Source organism: Crocodylus porosus, unplaced genomic scaffold, assembly GCF_001723895.1.
Source record: "Crocodylus porosus isolate Cpor-Errol unplaced genomic scaffold, CroPor_comp1, whole genome shotgun sequence".
Classification (NCBI taxonomy): Eukaryota; Metazoa; Chordata; order Crocodylia; family Crocodylidae; genus Crocodylus; species Crocodylus porosus.
This window is the reverse complement of record NW_017728949.1, coordinates 62,445,098-62,466,648: the sequence shown is the minus strand read 5'-3', so window position 1 is coordinate 62,466,648 and position 21,551 is coordinate 62,445,098. Positions and strand designations below refer to the sequence as shown.

At 45.9% G+C, this 21,551-nt stretch overlaps 2 protein-coding genes and 1 long non-coding RNA gene across 5 annotated transcripts in view; 2 read left to right on the top strand and 1 right to left on the bottom strand.

Annotated features, from left to right (window-relative positions):
• The window catches only part of PARP9 (poly(ADP-ribose) polymerase family member 9), a 20,738-nt gene extending 7,603 nt beyond the window's left edge, over nt 1–13,135 (bottom strand). Inside the window, exons 1-5 of one of the 3 annotated variants that reach the window (XM_019554145.1) lie at nt 13,074–13,135; nt 6,410–6,435; nt 3,152–4,010; nt 989–1,219; nt 697–906 (exon numbers count right to left, since the gene is read on the bottom strand). In XM_019554145.1, coding sequence (XP_019409690.1) covers nt 697–906; nt 989–1,219; nt 3,152–3,985 — 1,275 coding nt within the window. In that variant the 5' untranslated portion in view covers nt 3,986–4,010; nt 6,410–6,435; nt 13,074–13,135. The remainder of the gene's footprint in view (nt 1–696; nt 907–988; nt 1,220–3,151; nt 4,011–6,409; nt 6,436–13,073) is intronic. The other 2 variants (XM_019554146.1, XM_019554147.1) reach the window with 2 other exon arrangements.
• On the top strand, nt 5,424–21,551 carry LOC109322882. Its single transcript, XR_002104502.1, has 3 exons — nt 5,424–5,438; nt 9,145–9,148; nt 20,706–21,551. It is a non-coding gene; the product is annotated as an uncharacterized LOC109322882 (long non-coding RNA).
• Nucleotides 13,176–20,092, top strand: DTX3L (deltex E3 ubiquitin ligase 3L). Its single transcript, XM_019554148.1, has 5 exons — nt 13,176–13,380; nt 13,896–14,128; nt 15,520–17,085; nt 18,042–18,259; nt 19,786–20,092. Exons 1-5 carry the CDS (start codon nt 13,200–13,202, stop codon nt 19,853–19,855), a joined length of 2,268 nt encoding a protein of 755 aa, XP_019409693.1. The 5' UTR covers nt 13,176–13,199; the 3' UTR covers nt 19,856–20,092.

The following is a 21,551-nucleotide window of genomic DNA, read 5'->3' as shown; positions in this document are numbered from 1 at the left end:
ACCAACACTCATAACCTTCTTAATAGGTTGGTGCTCAATCTATCTGGCCCTGTTGGCCAAATGAGTAGCATGGGGCTGGTCCATGGGCATGATCCAGCACAGGATCCAATCCACAGGTGCAATCCGGCATGCCAACCTCATTCTGTGCACAAGATCCACCTGCTGCATGACCCCAGTGCTGGCGCAATCCAGAACAGGGCTACGTCATGTAGTCCACAGGTCTCCCAGAGCTGTCACAGTTAGTGATGCCAGCCAAAGTTCAGGATCCACGGAGACCTCAAGAGCTGAATGACATGGCAGGCTGGATCTGGATCTGGCCCACAGGCCATATGTTGTGCACCACTGTTATACCCAGTTTCTCTCCCTCAGAGCCATGCTGCTGGCTGAGAAGGAAAGCTGAGCACTGTGTTCTCTGCCAAGTGATCTGCACAGCCATGTTCTCCCAGGATTTGCTTTTATCAAGAGACCAATTCAAGTCCCCTTCTAGGTTCTTGTTTGTGTGTCCCACTCAGCCAAACCTGCTGGCTTTGATCTTTGATTGCCCATGTCAGCAACAGTGAATGAAAATGCATACTTTACAGACTTCCTAGCTACAAATGCTCTGTATAGTGAACTGGGTTTGTTAACAATACACTGAAACACTTTTTATTGCTGTTGAGGGTGCTCTCAGCTTGTTATCAATATGAAACATCTTACCTTATACACATCATTGTCATTTGGATGAAGCACAAAAAATACTTCTGTTCTTTTTGGGGGCTGTTCCTTTGCAAACCTGAGAACTTCATCAATCATAATACCTGCCACTTCATCCTTTGCCAATTGTAACTTCTCAATCCCTAATGCAGGGAAAGAAACTGAAGCAGACTGAAGCTCAACCAGACACTTCGCCATTACAGTTTTGAGTACCTGCCAAAAAATAAAAGGATTTTAAAACTAACTTTACTTTTTTACCATAAAGAAGTGAAAATTCAATTGAATTGACCATCACCTCATGTTTATCATTGATAGCCTGTGGCCATACTACGTGGAGCACAGTTTTGCTTGCCAGATTGTGTCCTTTTGTCAATACAAGTTGTCCTTCAAAAAATGGATGTTTTTTTTTCAACTTGTTCTGAAATTCCTTCTCAAGAGACAGTCCTCCTTTTCCCAGAATGGCTTTTGATACTCCTCCTACCTTTAGATCATTATAAACGGCAACAGAATTCACAATAATGTCGGTCTGAAAGAGAAGACAATTTTTAGCACATTTCAGTTTGAATATGTATGTGTGTTAAGTCCACTGCAATGAAAACTCTCCTTTAAATGTTCCTGCATCTCAGTGTAAAAAACATCCTGCTTACTATAGGTGTTGTAGTTATGGTGGTCCAGAAATTATGCGAGAGGCAAGGATTTCTTAGTGTGATATCTTTTATTGGACCAACTATATAGCTGAGATAGAATTAGACAAGATTTCGAATGCAACACCTTCAAGACATGCAAGACTGGCACTCCCAGTCTCCGGAGCCTACTGGAGGCCTTCAAGGCTCTGGTGCACTCCCAAGGTTAGAAGGCTGATCAACTGACTGGCGCTCCCAGCCATGGGCATGCCGCGAACCCAGTGTGCTACCTACTGGTACAGGGAGATCCCAGGACCATGATCCTGGGCTGCCCCTGTACTGGCAATAGACATGATTGGGATCTGATCCCCAATCCCACATTCCCATGAGTGGCATGACAGAAAGCTTGATTGTTGGACCTGGGGATCAGATCCCATTGCGCCTTTAACTGAATATCTGTCAATGGCCTCTGGAGTACTCGGACCTGGAGGAGGGGAATAACAAAACTGTGGCTGCCTCTTCTGCAGGAAAACAATATGGAGAAGGTAATTCCCAAGCTCCCTCCTTCCCTCAGTGCACTCATGAGGGCAAATATAAATCGGAACTAAATATGCACAATGAAAGAAAAAAACTTTTCATTACCATGGTTTGATCACAAAGATAGGGACTCAGACCTTAACTTGGCTGCTCAAGGGTAACTAAAAATACATGGCTTTTAGGCACACTCATGTTCAACTTCTTGAAAGGAATGAAATACTTTACTGCCTTGTCTAACTCACTCATGCAGGATCCCCTGCCATACATTTTGCTGCCTCTTATCTCCACATCTTAAAATTATGTGCATCAGGGGGAATTGAGGCATTTCTTTAACAAACAGATTGTGGAAAAATTCTGTGAGATGCATTAGTCATCAGTAGCAGGCACTATTGTTAAAGCTGCCCATGTAGCTTCCAGCCTAATCCTCCTTTCTGGTTTATTCCCAACTAGGTTTAACAAAAAATCTCTCTCTCTAATTAAAGAATTTAAAATAGGTATACAGAATATTAAATAGTTTTATGACTTGCTGCATAGGGAAGGACATAAAGCAATGGCTTCAAATTGCAGCAAAGCAGAGTTAAGATTAAATCTCAAGAAAAACTTCCTTACTGTACAGTAAGGCATGGGGAATAGACTGCCCAGGAAGCTAAAGAATCTCCATCACTAGAGGTTTCAAAGCATGGACTAGGGATGATTTAGGATTAGCATTCCTGAATTAAAGCAAGGGACCAGATGATCCCTGAGGTCCCTTCCAACACTTAAAATATAAGTTCCATTTTAAGTCATACGGTGTTTTAAGGATGTTGTGTACAGCTGCTTTGTTTTTAAATAAAATATTGTCAGCTGTAGCAGTCTATGCTGAATGCCCCAGTGGTGAGAAGAATTCATCCCATTCCCAAAGAAAAGTGGAATGCCATAAAAGCTAGACAAGCCACCTTGTAGAGAACATATCAAAACCTGTTAATTATCAAAATAGTATACCAGAATCAATGTTAAAATAGGAGAGTAATATTATGAACTTTCCTGCTTTGTCTGCTGTTATCTCTCTGTAGTCTCATGGCAGCATGTACCCAGAAAAGAAATTTAAATTTTTTAAAACTCAAAGTCATATTAAGAGATTAAGACTTTTTCTAGGTTTACCGATGCTAAGCCTGGGTGATTAAAGGCAGGAGGTCAAGATGCACATTTAAGAGACCAAGAGGGCACTACGAGATGGTCCATGATCTTCTAGCATCCTGCACCCTGCTGAGATGCAGATCTGTGCTCAGCATTTCACAGGATACAGGGTGAAGACTTACACACTGATTTTCAATGAGCCCTCTTTTGATGTGTAGGCAAAGGCCATTGATGGTGATGGAATCTGGAGACAAGCTGGATGAAGCTGGCACAGTCCCCTGAAGTGCACTGGTGTCGCTCTTGCCCAGGTGTTCTTCACAGGCCCATTTTATTGCTGCAACTGTGGGCTCATCAATGTTTACCAAGCGGATTTCTTTCAAATGGGGAAATACTGGAGCCCGATCCACAAATGTTTTTATTGTCTGTACAATCACAGAAGCACACAAATCTAGTGGGAAGCCAAAAATTCCTGAGCTCACTGCAGGGATACCCACAGACCTGATATAATTCTTTGGTTGATTAACATAGGTCAGGATGTTTAAAATAGCTGTCTCAAGCTTGTGACAGCATTCATCCTTGTTATATGCCAGCCACCTGGGGCCTACAGTGTGGATAACTTTCATACAAGGAAGCCTGCCTCCGCCTGTTACCGCTATGTTCCCAGCACTGAGTGTCCCATGGCGTTCAATATAAAGTCTGCTCTGTTCTTTAATTGTTGGCCCCCCAGCTTCTGCAAGAGCAAAAGCAAGTCCTGCACCATGATCCAGATGTTCATTAGCTGGATTGACCAATGCATCAGCATCGTGTGTTGTAATATCATCCATCCAAACAGAAACCTCAATTCCTCTTTTTGGACTTTTCCTGTACACTTCAACGGGGCATGGTCTACCCTTAAAGACTGGTGTGCAGACAAACTTCTTCTGAAGCAGATCACGTAGACAGCCCTCTCTCTTCTTAAGGATTTCATAAACATCTCTATTGATGATGATGGTTATGTTTTCCTGCTCCGTGGCCATGCCGGACTCTATGGAATAAAATAACCTGGGAGAAATGCAGCAATTTCATATCAAAAACATAATTTTCAATTAAGATCAAGTTCAAGCTTTTAATAATTTTATTTATTGGCCTGGGATGTTAAGCGAAAACCCGTTACCAGTCATTCCTATTGGCAGTTTTCTCTGCTCCCTTCCTACCTCAGAGCCACTATAAGAAGGTCGAGTTATAGGCTCTCATGACCAGTAAACCAAGGAAGCAAAGGACTTCCAAATGAGAACTTCCTTATGATCCTTAGCCTGGCCATTCTTGGAAACCTTTTCTCATCTACTTTCACTGTAACTCTCCTCTCACCCTGTCTTATGATTATGCTGATGCTGTCATGTTTGATCCAAGTAACTGCCACTTCCTGACTTCAGAGGGAACTCGTGCCCCCTTCCTCTGCCCACATCAACTTCCCTGTCAAGCAGGTCCCACCATCCCAGCCTTCTTTAGGTCCTTCCCTTCCTTGTCCTTTTCATCTCTTTATGCTTCACCACTGATGTGAGTTTTAAGACACCGGAAACTCATCTTGGTGCATTTTAAGGAACCAGCAGCATTCTGGACAAGAAAGCTGGTGAACGCTTGGTTTTCTGCTCTCACATTTTCACCCAAAAGACAACTGCAGTCCTGCAGCGGTATGTGAACAGGCACGGGGTACCCAGCTTGAGTTCCTTTTAGCCAATGTTCTTTGGCAGAGAACCGAGCAATTTCATCTTTTCTCCCTGGTAGCAGGGTATCTTCCTTGAAAGAGTCCCTTGGACACTGACAACAGTTAGTCCCTGTGTAATGCAGCTTGATTTCCAAATACTTCTTGCGATTTGCCAGGCACTGTAATGCATACCCTTTCAGTGGGGAGGTCGCCACTGCACCACTTGTCAGGTCTCCTGGATTCTGTCATCAGACCCTCAAGCTCTCAAGCCTTTTGTGCAAGAAACAGCTGCCTGGCATTACCCCGAGCTGCTACTGCCTCCCCCTAAAAACAACTTTCCTGAAGGTGCTCTAAGAAACAAAGTTCAGCACACAGCAGCAAAAATACTGCAGGCTCTGTGATGAAAGCAGCACTGGAGGAGAAACTGATGGGCGACCATCCCATAACAGTTGCTGCTTCAACAACATTTTATCCTACTCTGCTTGGTGTATATTTGAATAACCAGCATTGATCTGGAAAGTTTATTATCCTGTTCCCATGTCATTACCATTGCCAAGTACTGTAATCCCCTGTGATGGAAGGTTTCCATAGAACTACATACCCTAGATCTCCTTTTAACTTGATTGTGCAAATCCTTACAGTCTGCAGGAGCTGATCACATTTTTCACTGAGGTATCTGCCTTAACATGGAACTTAAAATAGACTGTTCAGCACTTCAGTATTCAGAAGGTGCCCTGAATTTGCAGGAGTGTTGTTGGGTTATTTTTTTAAATCAAAGCACCTTTGTTATACATGACTATACTGTACTTTTAAAGTGGCTAGCTATAAGTGGAAGCTACATAAAACTGATATCTGTATCTAACTCACAAATGCTGGTTTGCTTTCAGTTTAGCTACTTGTATGCCTTCAGATGTACTTGTTTTATTTTTAAGTGAATTTTCAGTTCCAGTGGAACAAGTTAGTACTGTATTTACCTGAATACAAGATGACCCTGCATGTAACATGACCCCCTAATAAGTAAATTCTGTTAAAGGAAAATTTATAAATGTATTACTACTTTCCATGTATGGAATCTAATTATTAGAGGATCATCTTAAATTCTAGCCACCCACACTACTGCAGGTGATGGGGGCAGCAATGGGGCAGATGGGGGAACAGACAGTGGGGAAGGGCAGGTTGTAGGTCAAGCAGCGGAGAGAGAGTAAAGGGGCAGCCCATGGAGGGAGCAGTGGGGGACAGGCAGTGCGGGAAGTGGTGGGGCAGGCAGTGTGCTCCCTGGCATATGTCCCCCTGCCCTCATTATGCCTACCCCTGCAGCCTCAGGTACCTAAGCCCCTTCCCCTGTCCCCTCCATGCCACTTCTACCCCCCTCCCAGCCTTGGGTCCCCAAGCCCCACCAAATCTCTACCTGCCCCTCCCTACGTTCACCTTTGCTCCATGTCAGTTGGTTCCATCTCTGCTGCAGACTGGGGCACTGCACATGGCTCCAGACCAGCCCCATAGCAGCAGCACAAAGCTGGCACGGCTGCTACAGGGCTGGGCTGGAGCACATGCGCCGTGATCCAGCTTTGGGTTGGAACCAGAGCTGGAGCTAGAGCCAGACCCGAAACAGTTGCTTGCCCCCCACACCTGCCACTTCATACTCTATTGTAAGGCGAGGCGCTTTTCCCCCCATGTTAAAAGGGAAGAAACCTCATTTTCTAACTGAGTAAATATGGTAATTTCTAGTTTGTTATAAAGCGGAAAAACAACTTACCTGAGTCGTCTTCCCGAGTTATAAGACTGCATAACAATATAAAAGAGAAGAAAAAAAGGGCAATGTGATTATGTAACACACTACTTGTACAAAGAGACAGCTTACGCATATCTGATTCAGTCAGTCTATCAGGTACGTCTACCCCGGCTTCCGTCAGACTTCAGACTAATACAAATAACTACCTCTTCTCTTATATAAATACAGATGTATTGTCAGCGTGACTGGCAGCACCTCGTCTTACAAGACTCTACTTTCAGTTGCTTCTAGTAGTGATGCTCACTGTTCTGAATGGCGCAGGGCAGGTTCGTGGGCCAGATCAGGCCCTGCACATTGGGATTGGGCTCGGGGGGCTAAACCTCAACCTCTGCCATTTCTCAGAATGAGCTAGGAAAAGAAAAGTTAAAGTTTAACAGGTTCTGGCAGCCTGTTCATTACAGCGCCCTTGGGCTGCCACGCTGTAAAGCAAAGATTTGATATTCGGCAGTTGATATTTTTCCCTTCCTCATGAAAATCTGTTCACATAAGAATAACAGTAACAGGAATAATAGTTATATCCTGACCTATCCAGAAAGGTTATGGGCAAGTTATAAATCTTTTTGATGCATGATTCATGCATACTCAGTTTGTTCCTCCTTACCCCCAATATATGTCTAAGCCACATTTGGCCATTAAATTGCCTTCCTCCTTTTTGAAGGCACATGTCTATGGGAATATCTAGTTTATTTTCCTTATTATCTAACCAAGTTATATGTTGCCACCTATTAGCTATGAAGCTGCTGGTTTTTTTCAGACCAAATCAGTAAGTGGTCCAATGTCCGACTCTGGACGTTAGCAAAGCAGATTTCAACTCACCCAGGGAACGGATGGGAGGATCCCCTGGGAGACCAGTCTGAGGGGAAGAGAGGAGTCCAGGAGAGCTGGAGAAACCTATTTTAGAGAAACGTCACTGAGGGCACAGGAACAAACCATCCCGATTTGCAGAACAATAAGCAATTATGGCAGAAGTCCAGCTTGACTTGGCAGGGAGCTCTTCAGTGAGTTAAAACACAAAAAGGAAGTTTACAAGAAGTGGAAACTTAGATATATGACTAGGGAGGAGGAGAAGGGTATTGCTCAGGCTTGCAGGGATGAAATCAGAAAGGCCAAAGTGCAGCTAGCAAGGGACATGAAAGGTAACAAGAAGGGTTTCTACTGGTAAATCAGCAACAAGAGGAGGATCAGGGAAAATGCAGGTCCCTTACTGAATGCGGGAAGGCAACCTAGTGACAGATGATAAGGAAAAGGCTGAAGTATACAATGCCTTTCTTCCCTCAGTCTTCACAGGCAAGGGCACCTCTCAGACTACTGCATCTGGCAGCACAGTTTGGGGAGAAGGTGAGTAGCCAATAGTGATGAAAGAACAGGTTAGGGACTGTTTAGAAAAGCTGGATCCATCCATGGGGCCAGATGCGATGCACCTGAGGGTGCTGAACAAGTTGGCTGATGGGACTGCAGAGCTGTTGGCCATTACCTCTGAAAACTCGTGGCAATTAGGGGATGATTGGAAAAGGGCAAATTTAGTCCCCATCTTTAAGAGAGGAAGAACTACAGACCAGTCAGCCTCCCCTGAAAAAATCATGGTGCAGGTCCTCAAGGAATCATTTTTAAGCACATGGAAGAGAAGAAGGTAATTAGGAAAAGTCAGCATGGATTCACCAGGGGCAAGTCACGCCTGGCCAACACTATTGTCTTCTATGATGACTGGCTCTGTGGATTCAGGGAGAGCAGTAAATGTGATATGAGATGTGTAAAGTGATGTGACTTTAGCTTTTAATACCATCTCCTACAACATTCTTGCCAGCAAGCTAAGAAAGTACAGGTTGGATGAATGGGTCTAAGGTAGATAGAAAACCAGCTGAATCATCAATTTCAGAGGGTAGTAATCAATGGCTGGCAGGTGGTATCAAGTGGAGTGCCCCAGGGCTTGGTCCTGAGGCCAGTTTTGTTCAATGTCTTTATCAACAACCTGGAAGATGGCATAGAGTATGCCCTCAGCAAGTTCACAGATGACACCAAGCTGGGGGTGCAGTAGATGCACTGGAGGTCAGGGCTAGGATTCAGAGTGACCTAGACAAATTGGAGGATTGGACCAAAAGGAATCTCGTGAAGTTCAACAAGGACAAGTGCAAAGTCCTGCACTCAGGCTGGAACAATCCCCTGCACCGGGACAGGCTGGGGGCTGACTGGCTGGGCAGCAGCTCTGCAGAAAAGGACCTGGGGATTACAGTGGACAATAAGATGGATATGAGCCAGCAGTGTGCCTTTGGTGTCAAGAAGGCTAACAGGATACTGGGCTGCATTGGTAGGAATGTTGCCAACAGAACAAGGGAAGTGATCATGCCCCTCTATTCACCATTGGTGAGGCCACATCTGGAGTCCTGTGTTCAGTTTTGGGTCCCTTGCTACAGAAAGGATGTGGACAACTTGGAGAGTCCCAAGGAGGGCAATGAATAGTTGAGGCTCTGGGGTATGTGACTTATGAGGAGAAGCTGAGGGAACTGGGCTTATTTAGCCTGGAGAACATAAGACTAAGAGGGGATTTAATAGCAGCCTTCAACTCCCTGCAGGGGGGGTTCAAAAGAGGATGGAGCTGGACTGTTCTCAGTAGTGGCAGATGACAGGACAAGGAGCAAAGGGCTCAAGTTGCAGCAAGGGAAGTTTAGGTTAGATATCAGGAAAAACCTTTTCACGAGGAGGGTGGTAAAGCACTGGAACAGATTACCCTGAAGGGAGCAGACTCACAGGGTCTTTAAATTAACCAACACAGAGGGTTATTAGGCCTCTTTTACCCTGCCAGCCTGCTTTTGGATTTTTTTCCAGGTACTGGAGAAGTTAATTGAAGTGTACAGTAAAGTTAATCAAAGTGTATTAAATAAGTTCCACAACATCAACAATAACAATAGCAAGCAGAATCACAAAGCCAGCTAGTATATACAGTATTTACAGAGAAGATGGCAACAACACCACACTCTTGGAGGATTTTATGCCTTACCCCACCACGCTGGGTACTAAGCACCTCAATCACAAAGGATGGTGATACTTTACCCTTCCTCCTATGCAGCAGAACATGTGGACCACACAGGTGTGTTCTTATACAGCACAATCCCACAGGTAAGTAGGTTTGTAGCTCACATAGACCTTGTCCCACACACACACAATTAGCAACACCCAAGATCCCAATCGTGCTCACCCTTGCACACACTGTCTCTCTCCCGCATCCCCATGTCATACAATCTCAGTTGCGCACAAAGTCCAATCTCACACCGAGGTCACAACTCACACAGGTTTTATGCTGATCATATCAGGCCACCAGTCAATCACATCTCTCAACCAATTGTCACTCAAATCGTTGGTGACGTGACGCATAGGGGGTGCACATGCATGCACGTGCATCCCCTGCGGAAAGGCACCGCCAACACTGCTGGTGGCCTCTGCAGCCGCTCACTGCCCCCTCCCTTGCTGCTAACACCACTGACAGCATCTGTAGGCGGTTCATGATCACCACTGGCCATCACTGACACTGTCGGTGGCATCAACGGGTGGTTGCTGATCGCTGGTCAACACTCACCGCCCCCCACCCCTGCTGCCAACAGCACCACGGCTGCCCACGGGAGCTCCCCACCTACCACCACCACCAGCACCACCGCCTCCTGATCACTCAATTGCAGAGATCACCCAATTTTGCAATTTCTGCTAAATCTACAAAATCATGATTTGAGTAGGCCCCTACCCGGGGTCTAACTGCAGCAGACTTTTCACTATCCTGGAATGCCCCAGGCTGATTATCATGGGGTCAGCACGAGTTTTGGCCAGCTCAGTGTCTCCTTTTAGACATTCAACCTCAGTCCCTCCGTCCAAGGGGAAGCACACTCTGTGGAAAGCAGCCCATTTTGCAAATGCTGGCCCCAGCCACTTGCCTGAAATGAACCAGTGAGTTGGTCACAGATTTGGACTCGAGTTTCTGGCACCAGTAGCTGTTCTCTGATGACTCAGTACACTGCTTCTCTGTCAGACAGAAGATGGTATTTTGGTAAAAAGCTGTATGCAGTCAAGGAACCAGAGATAAATTCTCCAGAATGACTTGGGTTCATGTCCAGGGGTGGCTTTACCTCTCTGCTGCAGGAAGAGAGTTAAGCAAAGCAAGGGTCATATGCAGCTTTCAAAACTGAGTAAGCACCTACACTTCTGGATGGGCTTGTAAAAATCACAGAGAAGCCCATACTGCTACATCCATGGGGATCTGAGTTAAACTACAATAATGCCCATTTGGGTATACCAGGGATGGGCAATTATTTTGGGCAGAGGGCCACTTACTGAGTTTTGGCAAGCCATCGAGGGCCACATGACAGGCAGCCCAGGGCTTCACAAGGGGTACAGGATTGTGGTTTTGGACCTGAAATCCATCTTTAGCATTATCAGTTATTTCACATGTCCATGTTCTGAAGGCAGGTTTTTTTTCAATTTAGATAGGTTTGTATCAACACCTCAGGCTGTGGAGATGTTTTGATCCATATCCAAGAGCTACAAAGGACTCCAATGTCTAGATTAGATGAAATCAAGATCTGATCTTTTGGACGGCTCTAAATCAAATGCTGTGGCTCAAGAACGGTGACAGTGCCATTGACAACAGACCCCCACAGACAAGATGGATCAAGCGCAATGCCAACTCTCCTCGCAGGTAAACAAGTCTTGGTTCGGCAGACTCCTCGGTGGAGTGATTTTGAATTTATGCTTGAGGTGAACAACACATCCTCACACCACAGAGATCATCCAGTGTGTAGCTACATTTGAGGGCCAGATCCCAGCCGCTCTTGTGGAAATACAAAGCACAGTGTTACTGATCCGCTGGCCTATGAAGAGCAGAGTCGAGTCCCACATGCACTGAGATAAATACATCCACCTTCATTTGAATTATTTAATGGCAGCAGCAGCCATTTTGAGCAATACACCCAGACACATCCAAACCCAAGCCTTGCAGGGACCTCTGAGCTGGCAGAGCCCGCTACCCGTCCTTGAACCTTACAGCGGGGCTGGGATCTGCCTCTCTGCAGGTCACTGTGGGATCGGAGTCTAAGCAGATCCCTGGGGAAGAAATCAGGGGAATCATAGAAGCAGGCCTGGAAGAGAGCTCCAGAGCTCACATCTAATCCAACCCCTGCCTCCTCCAAACCATTTTATACAATCCACGGTCTAAACTCTACGTAAGACTACTGCTGACTCTGGCACAACACAGACCTAAAACCTGAACCTGCCACAGGTAAAGGAGGGGACCCCAGCAGCCAGTGTCCTGCTTCTATGAAATGTTGTCAATATATACTGAAGAGATCCCAGGGAGAGGGTCACATCTCCTGCCCCAAGGCTGTATCAATCTGACCAAGGAGTAAAATCCCTTTCTGACCCCAAATCTGTCCATGGAGGGGCAAGACCCTCTAGCCAGGAACCTCCAGCTTTGGTCCCAGCAGCAGCATGGGCACAGCCCAGTCAAAGCCCCCAGCCTTGGCACAGCCAACACTCGATGCCTCTGAGTGAGGCTGAAAAACACCCTGACCCATGTGGCAGAAGCAGGAAGGGGAACCGCAAGACCCAGAAGCCTGGGCGATCCCCACAACAGAGCACAGGCATGGCTGGACCCGGATCACCCCTGCCCAGCGCTGTCCAACCTCCTCCCACGAGCCTCAGCTTGCCAACACTGAGTCTATTCCAGGTTTCCACAACACCAGCATGCCCGCGATGCACACCGCGAACGTGCCCGCATGCTGGCAGAGATCACTTACAGATACAGCGCGTAGACTTGACGTCAAGGCAAAAGCACATCGCTACTACATTTCAAAAACCCACTGGAATACTATATCAATCAGATTTACCAGTTATCTTAATAAGTGCCCCATCATTTATCTCCCGGGTGACTCTCAGCAGCCTCCTGAGGATTTACAGGCCTCCCTCACCAACCGCAGGAGTTTGACTCCGGAAAGTTCCCATGGTTGGCAAAACCACGAATGGTAAAACTAACGGCTTAAGGGGGAAAATGGGGTTAGGGACTTGAATACTGTACAGTATAGTGTATACAAATCATTTTTACTTACCTTTAATGCACGTGGTGGTCAACGGGGCGTAGGCATACCCCATGGGGCACTTAGGTTATCGGGGGTATGCTAGGACACCCTGGTTTTCTGCCACTCTGCCTCTATTGACACAAAACCCGGACGCCTTTACGCCCTGTATTTTTCTCTTGGAAAAAATACCTTTCACTTGAAAAACTGAGGACATCGAGGCGACATAAAGGGTTTCATATCGACAGAGGACAACCGGCCTGCCCTCTATGATGGCCACCCCACGGGTAGGGGTGGGGGCCACCTCTGGCCACGGAAAACCGCTACCCAACGCCGTGGCGGGCGAGGGAGACCTGCACATCCCATTCCTGGAGGGCCGGTGACCCCCCTGCCCCGGGCTCTGGCGGACTGTCTCCCTCCTGCCCTCCTGCCCGTTTTGTCGGGCTTCACCTCCAGTTGAACAGCTGGGAGGGAAGCAGCACCTCCCCACCCCCGCCCCTAAAGTGTCCCCGCTGCCCCCGCGGCCTGGGCACTGCTGGCGGGAAGCCCGCGGCCCTGCCCCCGACCACGGCTACCTGCGCTGGGCTCCGGGCGGGGCCGCTGCAGCCGCGGGGAAACGAAAACGAAAACGAAAGCTGCCGCGGCGGCTCCTCCTTCCCTTCCCCGCCCTCCCTGCCTGCCTGCCGCAGCTCGGCCCGGCCATGGCGGCAGCGCCGGACCCGGCCGCGCTCCGCGTGCGGGTGTCGGCGCCGTCGAGCGAGCGCCTGGAGCGCAAACTGCTGCTGCACTTCCAGTCGCCTCAGCGCTCGGGCGGCGGCGAGTGCAGCTTGCGGCGCGGCCCCGCGCCCGGCACCTACCTCGTGCGCTTCGTCTGCCCGCTGGGTGAGGCCGCGCCCCTCCTGGGCACCCCGCGCCCCGTTGCTTCCCGCCAAAACCCGCCTCAGGGCGGTTACGACGGGGGGCTGGGTCGCAGCCCCCCGTCCCCCCGCTCCGGGTGTCCCCCTCGTCGCGCGTGGCGTTTGGGGTGCGTGGCGGCGCTCTTTCGGGGTGGCCCCCGCGACTTGGCCCTCTCGGGGTGTCCCGTGTTATTTGTAAGGGGGAGCTGGAGGCCTCTAAATCTGAGAGTGAGGAACAGGGCCCTCAAGCCTGCCTTGTCCGGACGCTGCCCCCTTTATTTAACCCCCTTGCAGTTACAGGGGCTGGTTTCTGGCCTCCTTCACCTTGGTAGACTCTCCGGCACCTCTTACAACAGGCTGGAAAACTCTGGGGTTTGGTACGTCTTGCATGTTGGGGGAGGATGCGCCCCAGGCACCACGGCCTTGCTGGCTAGTTGGGGTTCATCAATGTGCTACGCCATTCCTGACGTTTTCCCCCTATTTGTTCCCAAATGGTTCTAGCAAGGGAACGGGTAAAATCGCGTAGACATTACGAGATACAGCTGGACAAGAGAAATGTGCAGATCTCAGTCGAGCCACAGTCAGATGCAGCGGATCCTGGGGAAAGCCAGTCGACACCACTGTCCTCAGGGTCATCTGCTGCTTCGGGCTTCTTGCAGCCTCAGAAGAGTACTGCTAGCCAGCACCTGGGTGAAGAACGTAACGACAGTTCATCTAGCGCTTTTACCGATAAGGTATGTCCAAAGACGTATGAAACAATGGTTCTCCAAAGTCTGCTAAGTAACACAGCTATGGCTAAGCTTCCGTAAACCAGTTAGGGGAAAAGAGCTTGTTTCACCTTCTAGCGAAAATTGAAAAGCTGGAAATGGTTATTGTGTGTTGAATTTGTAAACTTCATACTCAACGAATGTGGGCAGTCATCCATTTCTCCGATTAGCACAGAAACGGAGAATAGTGGGGTGATTTAGGCAGGGAGGGGATGGCTGAGGAGTAAAGATTTCCATCTCTTTTGTGTTTGTGGCATGCCCAGGTCCCCTGAAATCTAGAAACTCATTCTGTTTTTCAGACCCAGTTTGTGCGCTCTGATCCTGGGTCTGGCTTGCTATTGAGCGATTGAAGGCCTAGGCATGCGACACGTTTACACAGCAGTCTAACCTGCCTTTATATTTGTGTAATGAAAGGGGGGGTGGCTTAGTCCTACACAAGTGTAGTTTAGGAAAATTAAGATTTACCCCAGAAAAAAAAAAACTACAGAAATACACCAGTGCAAGTTGCACCACTGAGGTGTTGTGGGCCTGCACTTTTAACCTGGGGTAGATATTTATCCAGTGCAACTAAACTATTAGCAGCTCCCATGCCACCTAGTTAGGCAGTGTTATAATAGCACATAGGCAGGGAGCAAACCTTGGGATGACTGGTTGCCTGTCCACTCTACGTCCTGATTTAACTGGCACTGGTATAAAAACTGATTTAAATTATGCCACTGTTAACGGGTCATATGTCTTAGTCCTAAGGTTTGTTTATTAGAGGCTTTCTAAGGAATGCCATCAGACAAAGACTCCAAAGTGTATCATAAGATATTTTGTATGTCGTGTTAACATCTGCTTGATTTCAATTTAAGAAAGAAGCAGGGGTTTTCTTTATATTGCCACTGTCCATCTCACGTGAGCGCATAGAAGATTTGGCACTAGCTGCATTCTGAACAGAGTCTCATAAGCATGCACACTTCGGTAGCAGTATACATGTATTAATAGAAGATGATACGCAGGAATATTTATTTGTAGAAAGAACACAGTCATTTGGACCACTTAGAAACAGTATCAAACCAGGGGCTGGCAAGTTATGGCCCACGGAGCCACTGGATTTGGTCTGGAGCCGGGAGGCTTTGCCCAAACTGCACAGGCAGGTACTTTCCGTGTCATGCCATAGATGCACAGCAGGGAGAAATGGCAGCGCCAGCCAGGTCATAGTGCCTGGGGCCTAGGCTGGGTTGTTCTGGCCTGCTGCCAAAGAAAATCACTGACCACTGGAATAGAAAGCTTTTTTAAAATAAAATATTTGTAAAGCAAGCTGAGAGTTTTAAGAACTTTGCTGCTGATGTCTCTTTATTTTTTTTCACTTTCAGATTTTTCTCCATGTGTCTGCCACCTTGAATACCCACCTGTTCACTAAGCAGCAAAGGGAGGAAGTGATCAGTATGTGCCCAGGCTTAAAACCAGAAAAAAATCCTAGTGACCATGGGATTGAGAAAGTGACAGGAACCTATGCAGATATTGAAAAAGTATATCACCGCTTTAATCAGCTCCTTGTAAAGACTGACCAACGTACTGATTTTTTACATGCTGAAGGAACGAAGGAGTTGGAAGATAAGAATGGTGTGGATGGAGTGAACAGTATTGAAGTGCAGTCAGCGCTCTATGAATACTTTAGCCATGTCTGCCAGGAACAAATAGAAGAATTACAGCAACATTTCAATGTAGAGATAAAAAGCCAGGAACAAGACAGCGGGCTCGTTTCAGTGTACTTCCTATGTGCTGGGAGTCCTGTGTTGGCAGAAAATGCTAAACAGTCTTTTATCACTGCTTTTCAGAAAGCAGTAAGAGATTTGAAACAAGAGAAAGTGGCGTTTGCAAATAGTTCTGAGTTGGATGAAGCAGTCCAGAAAGTACACACCAAGTTTAGGGGTCTTCTTGCCAAAAAGCAAGGGAATACAGTAATACTCCGGGGTCCAGCAAATGAGATCAAAGTGGCAAAAACATTTCTAGAAGAGAAAAACATGAACAGCCCAGTTGAAAGAAATATGAGAATAGGAGCTGGATATTACACCCATAAAAATGGAATTGAAGTTGATGCTACTGAATTTAAATTGGCAGAAACTATGTTAAATAAAGAAATTGAAGAGATAACAGTAAATTTTGATACTACAATAGAAAAAAAGCCCTGTCTAGCTAGCCAGAAATTGCGCATTATATTTAAGCCTAAGAACAAGGATTCCGATATGTCTTCACATGCATACGAAAGCTTCATCACTGCATTTCAGGTTATTTCATCAAAGATCATTCAGAAAACCCTCCCATTGAAACATCCAGCTGTTCAGCAACAAGAACTGGATTGTTACCTTGATCACCTGCTATCAGAAAACTCGTATGTAATAATCAGGAGAAAGGAAGACAAGCTCCTTTTAACTGGTTTAATGGATTCAGTGTTTGTTGCTGAAAAGTGCATATCCAGCTGGCTGGAGAACTCGACCCAAATGAAAACTGAAACAGCTGAAATTAAAACTGGAACAGCCCATGGCGCCCAACAGTTTCACGGGGCCAACTTTACAGAGACAGCAGGAGTATCTCAGGAAACTGATAGAGGAAAAGTGGATAAATTCCTTTCCGAAGAGCAATCTAGACCAAAGGCAGAAGGAGAAGAGCAAGCCCAGGAGAGCTGTGCTATTTGCATGGATAAAATCAGTGAAAAAGTAACACTGCCAAAGTGCAAGCATGAGTTTTGCAAAGTATGCATTGATAAGTCAATGCAGTATAAGCCAGCCTGTCCTGTCTGTAATACTTTCTATGGATGTGCAAAAGGCAATCAACCAGATGGATCAATGTCTTTCACCACTGGATATTTTTCACTTCCTGGTTATCCTAAATGTAATACCCTTGTGATCAACTATCATATCCCAAATGGAATTCAATCCGTAAGTATATTTGAAGGTGATGTATGATGTTTCTCAATTTAAAAAAAAATGGAACTGTAATGTGAATTCAATATTGTTCATCCATTTATTTTTACATCCTAGAAAGACTCTATTTTTTTTTAACCTAGTAGGTATTTAATCCAATAATTTTTTTAGGCTCAGGTACTCTGTTAGGTTCAAGTACTACAAAGTTTAGGTTTTTAAGGAATTATCAAATCAAATCAAATCACACTCTATTTCTTTAGACAGTGCTATGAATATGCAATCAAATGTTTAATCGGGGCTAGAAGGAAAACCCTACAAAAATCAAATATTAACTAATCAGGAGTAAAAGATACAGCCAAGTGGTAGGCCTCACCTGTATGCCTGACCTTCCCTTTCACGTGTGTGAAAGAATCCAAACTAACCCAGTCAAAATCAATAGAAAAATAAGGTGTAAAGATGCTGTGAGAGGAGATTCTTGGGCCTTGTACTGGATTGCAGGAAGATGAAAGATAGGAATATCAGTGCACTGGGGGGATGAAAGGCTTCAAGAAAGGGACCATCTTTTTGGTATGTGTTTGTATGTAATGGAGATGGCCCCTTAGCTGAAGCCCTCACCTTCATCTCATCCCATCAGTGCATTGATAAGTTCTTGACACAGTGAGTCCTGACTAGGATCCTTACTTACTGCTGCAATAAAAATAGTAGTGTCAATACCATACAAAAAGATGGTGTGAATGGGAAAAACAAAGGATGAAAGGAAGAGAGATCAGGATAGCAGGAACACAGTATATAGAAACAGCAATGGATGGGAGAGAGAAACCATGATAGCTGAGGAACAAAATAAAAAATTTGGTACACTGAGATTTTGAAGAGAATGAAGGAGTTGGAGGAGCTGAGATGTAAGATTAATTTTTGTCACACATTTCTACCATAAGTCACACTCATCTTTTACTGTATTTTTTACAAAACAGAAGGATCATCCAAACCCAGGGAAACCATATCACGGGACTAATCGAACAGCATACCTACCTGACAACACGGAAGGAAGAGAAATTCAGGGGCTGCTTAAGAAGGCTTTTAATCAAAAGTTGATCTTCACAGTGGGTCAGTCACGTACTTCTGGTGTAGATGATGTTGTCACCTGGAATGACATTCACCACAAGACACAGAGACATGGGGGACCACAACAGTGAGTATTTTATTTTTAAGCAGTTTTGCTATGCAACAGGGGTGCTAGACTGTCTGCTTTCAGCCTTGCATGCACCTCAACATTTCGACATTGTTAGCCCCAGTGCATACCGGTTACACACCTGAACAGATCTTTACGCTCACTGTCCCCATCTTTGCACCTTGTGTTGCCATTTACATTGGTACAAAGTACCTGTGCACAAACCTTGTTTTAGTGCATTGGTAGTTACACAACTACTGCAAACTCCCATCTTCCAAGAATTGTGTGCTCAGACACACTCATGTCAAAGAGCTAGTTTGAACAGGGAGCATAGGCCTTCTTGCAACAAGAAATTAGTCCATCAAATGCAATACTATGTCATATCCTTCAATTGTGTTTGGACCATTCATGGTACCATCTGTCATGCATCAAGCCATTTGCCTATTAGCTGTTCAAGTGCCAAAAAGCATCCAAGTATGCTTTTTGGCATACTTAGCTATGATCTGTTTTGGACATAAATTCCCGCCCCCCCCACCCCCCATTCAGAATAGGCAGGTATGAGAGTAGCCGGGATTATATAGAGCTTGTCTCAATCCCATCATGCTTTTCCCCCCAAGAACTGACATCTTGACCCAGGGTGCAGCATGTGCTATGGGTACAGAGTGAAAACTACTGTATAACATTCTGGTGATGTGGTGTTGTGTCACGTGGCCCATGGAGCTGGGAAATGGAGCAAACAAGGTTGATGTTTGCCACTGAAATCCAGGCATACAGCCCAGCTTGTGACCCATACTGATGGCAGGAGGCGAGCAACAACTACGGTAACCCCTATGGCAGAAGTGGGCAAAATACAGCCTGTGGGCCAGATCCAGCTCACCAACTGATTGGATCCAGCATGCAGGTGGGCACCTGCCAAGTAAATGGATCTGGCCTGTGGGTGGGCAGCAGCTCCAGTTCCGGCAGCTGCTTGGTGCCAGGCAGCTGGAGCTGCTTCCTGCATGGTGAGCGCACTTGGTTTCTCTCTGTCTCTGGGTGAGGGCTGCTAGCAGCGCAGAAGTGGAAGCATGAATGTACCCGCAGCTGTAGCATGCCCTGCTGCACCCCCCCACCTTCTGAGTCCAGACCTGGCAGCTACTGGCTGAGTCCACATCTGCCCAAATGTGGCCAGAAGCTTCCAGGTTAGGGTCCTGGGTGCGGAGATAGATGGTGGCTTGCCACAGCTGTGGGTGGGTTCAGACTCCCACTCTGAGACACCTGGACAGCTCACCACAGATCTTTAAGTGGCCCATTGCCTTAAATAATTGCCCACTCCTCCAGTATGGCCACCCTCACCGTTTGCCTTGCTGCTGCTGCTTGCCCTGCCATCACCACTTGTCCCACTACCACAACTGCATCCAAATCCAGACCACAAAGCAGTGCAAGTTAGATATCCCTGGATTAAGGTATGTACATGCTTTAGGAGATGTGTGGGGAAGATGTTGGGCTGTTGCCAGCTGCTGTTTTAGTATGCAAATAGCCGAAATACTCATTCTCTTTTTTTCCCTTAGGTTTGGGTACCCTGATCCAAATTATCTGAAACGTGTTCGGGAAGAACTGAAAGCAAAAGGAATTGAATAGAGAAACATAACAGCCGAGTATGCTTCAGTTATAGTCATTGACATGTATAGAATTTAGTTGAGCAAGATGATTACAAAAGCAAGTATAAAATTCCAGTGCTTCCCCTCCCCCCTGCCTAAGACAGTCATTCTACTGTTCTTACACATGACAGGATTTGGTTTTACAGTTGCAATAGGCATAAGGATAGTGATGTACTTTGGTTCCCCTATATATGCTTTATCCTATAAACCATTGGTTTGCTTGAATAATTCTTTCCTCCAGGACTACACTTGTGAGTAAAGTAACTCACACGAGTAAAAGGCTTGCACTCTCACGACCTGTGCTAGCAATCTCAGTATGTGTTGTTCGAGGAAAAAATAGTAAAGCAAGATCAGATGGAGAAGTGAACAAAATCCTTTGGATTGAAAGTAAATGTACAGAAAAATGGAATATCAGGGGCTGAAATTGTTTACAAAGTTGGGTTGAATTCAGTGAATAGTTTTGTATGGGGGGAAAAAAGAAGTTGAAAATGCCACTTTGTTCTGATACCAAAATGAAACATTTCATTTAAATTTTCATTCCAAAACTGCACTTTTCATTTTAAAATTACCTATATTAAAAACAAAGTTTTAAATATCCCAAAACAGAAATGTTTCCAGTTAAATCAAATTAAACACTTCAAATTTAACACCCTCCCACCCCACCTACCCACTCAGTTTCTGTCACTTTGCCAAAAATCCTGCACTTAATTTTTTCCATTCTTTCAGTATGGCCCCATATTGTGAAAAAAATCCATTAATTCACCCAGATATGTGCTCTCTTCAGCTCCTTATAAGACATCCATCCCCCTGGAATCAACATACTTTCAGAGAAAACTTTTTAAACAGAAGTAACCAACATCTATCACATGCAGTTCGTCCCCTTTCTTCCTCACTCCAGGAAAGCTGTATGAAAGTATTATAAGGACAGGAAGTGTTGTGGGGGGGGTTTTTTGCATTAGTGAAGTGTATCCAACGTGGAAAGTGCTAATGTGTGATATGATTTTGGAGACTGTTTCACAGTTTTCAGGTGTGTTAAGTGCCAAAAACTCCAGCTGAAAGCATTAGGACCCCAGGTGCCCACCACATTTCCAAATTAGACATAGCTCCGAGTCTTTGATTATGTTTAAAAGCCTAAAGATAATGCATTTTAAGCCATTTAAATTTCTATTTTCTTTTGCTGGTAATTACAGCATATCTGCTAGTACGTAGGTAACGGATTCTTGGCTGACATAGCTTTGATTCTATTAGACATGTACCTGTTGATGTTCTACACCAGTGGTGTCCAACCTTTTTGGCAGGCTTGCCACAAGTTGGGGAAGTGCCCCCACCCCAACCCAGGATAACCCTTCCCTAGCCCACAACCATTAGTTTTGAGTGGTGAGCAAGAATCCAAAGCCCCGAATTTGGTGGCAGCTGCAGGGCCAGGGAAGAGCTAACCTGGCTCTTGGAAGTGACATCCGATGCCTCCTCTCCATTTACAGAACACATGGGGCTCCTGTAACACACACATCTGCTGTCTGTAGCATGTAAGCCCTGGGTTCCTCATCCCTGTTTTACATTGAATCACATGTACCTTAAATTTTCACTGCTATTATAACACACGTGGCTTTGACTTAGAGTAGTTGGTAATTGTTAATTAGCTGTACTGTTATAAAATACAAATGTTGTCATCTTTA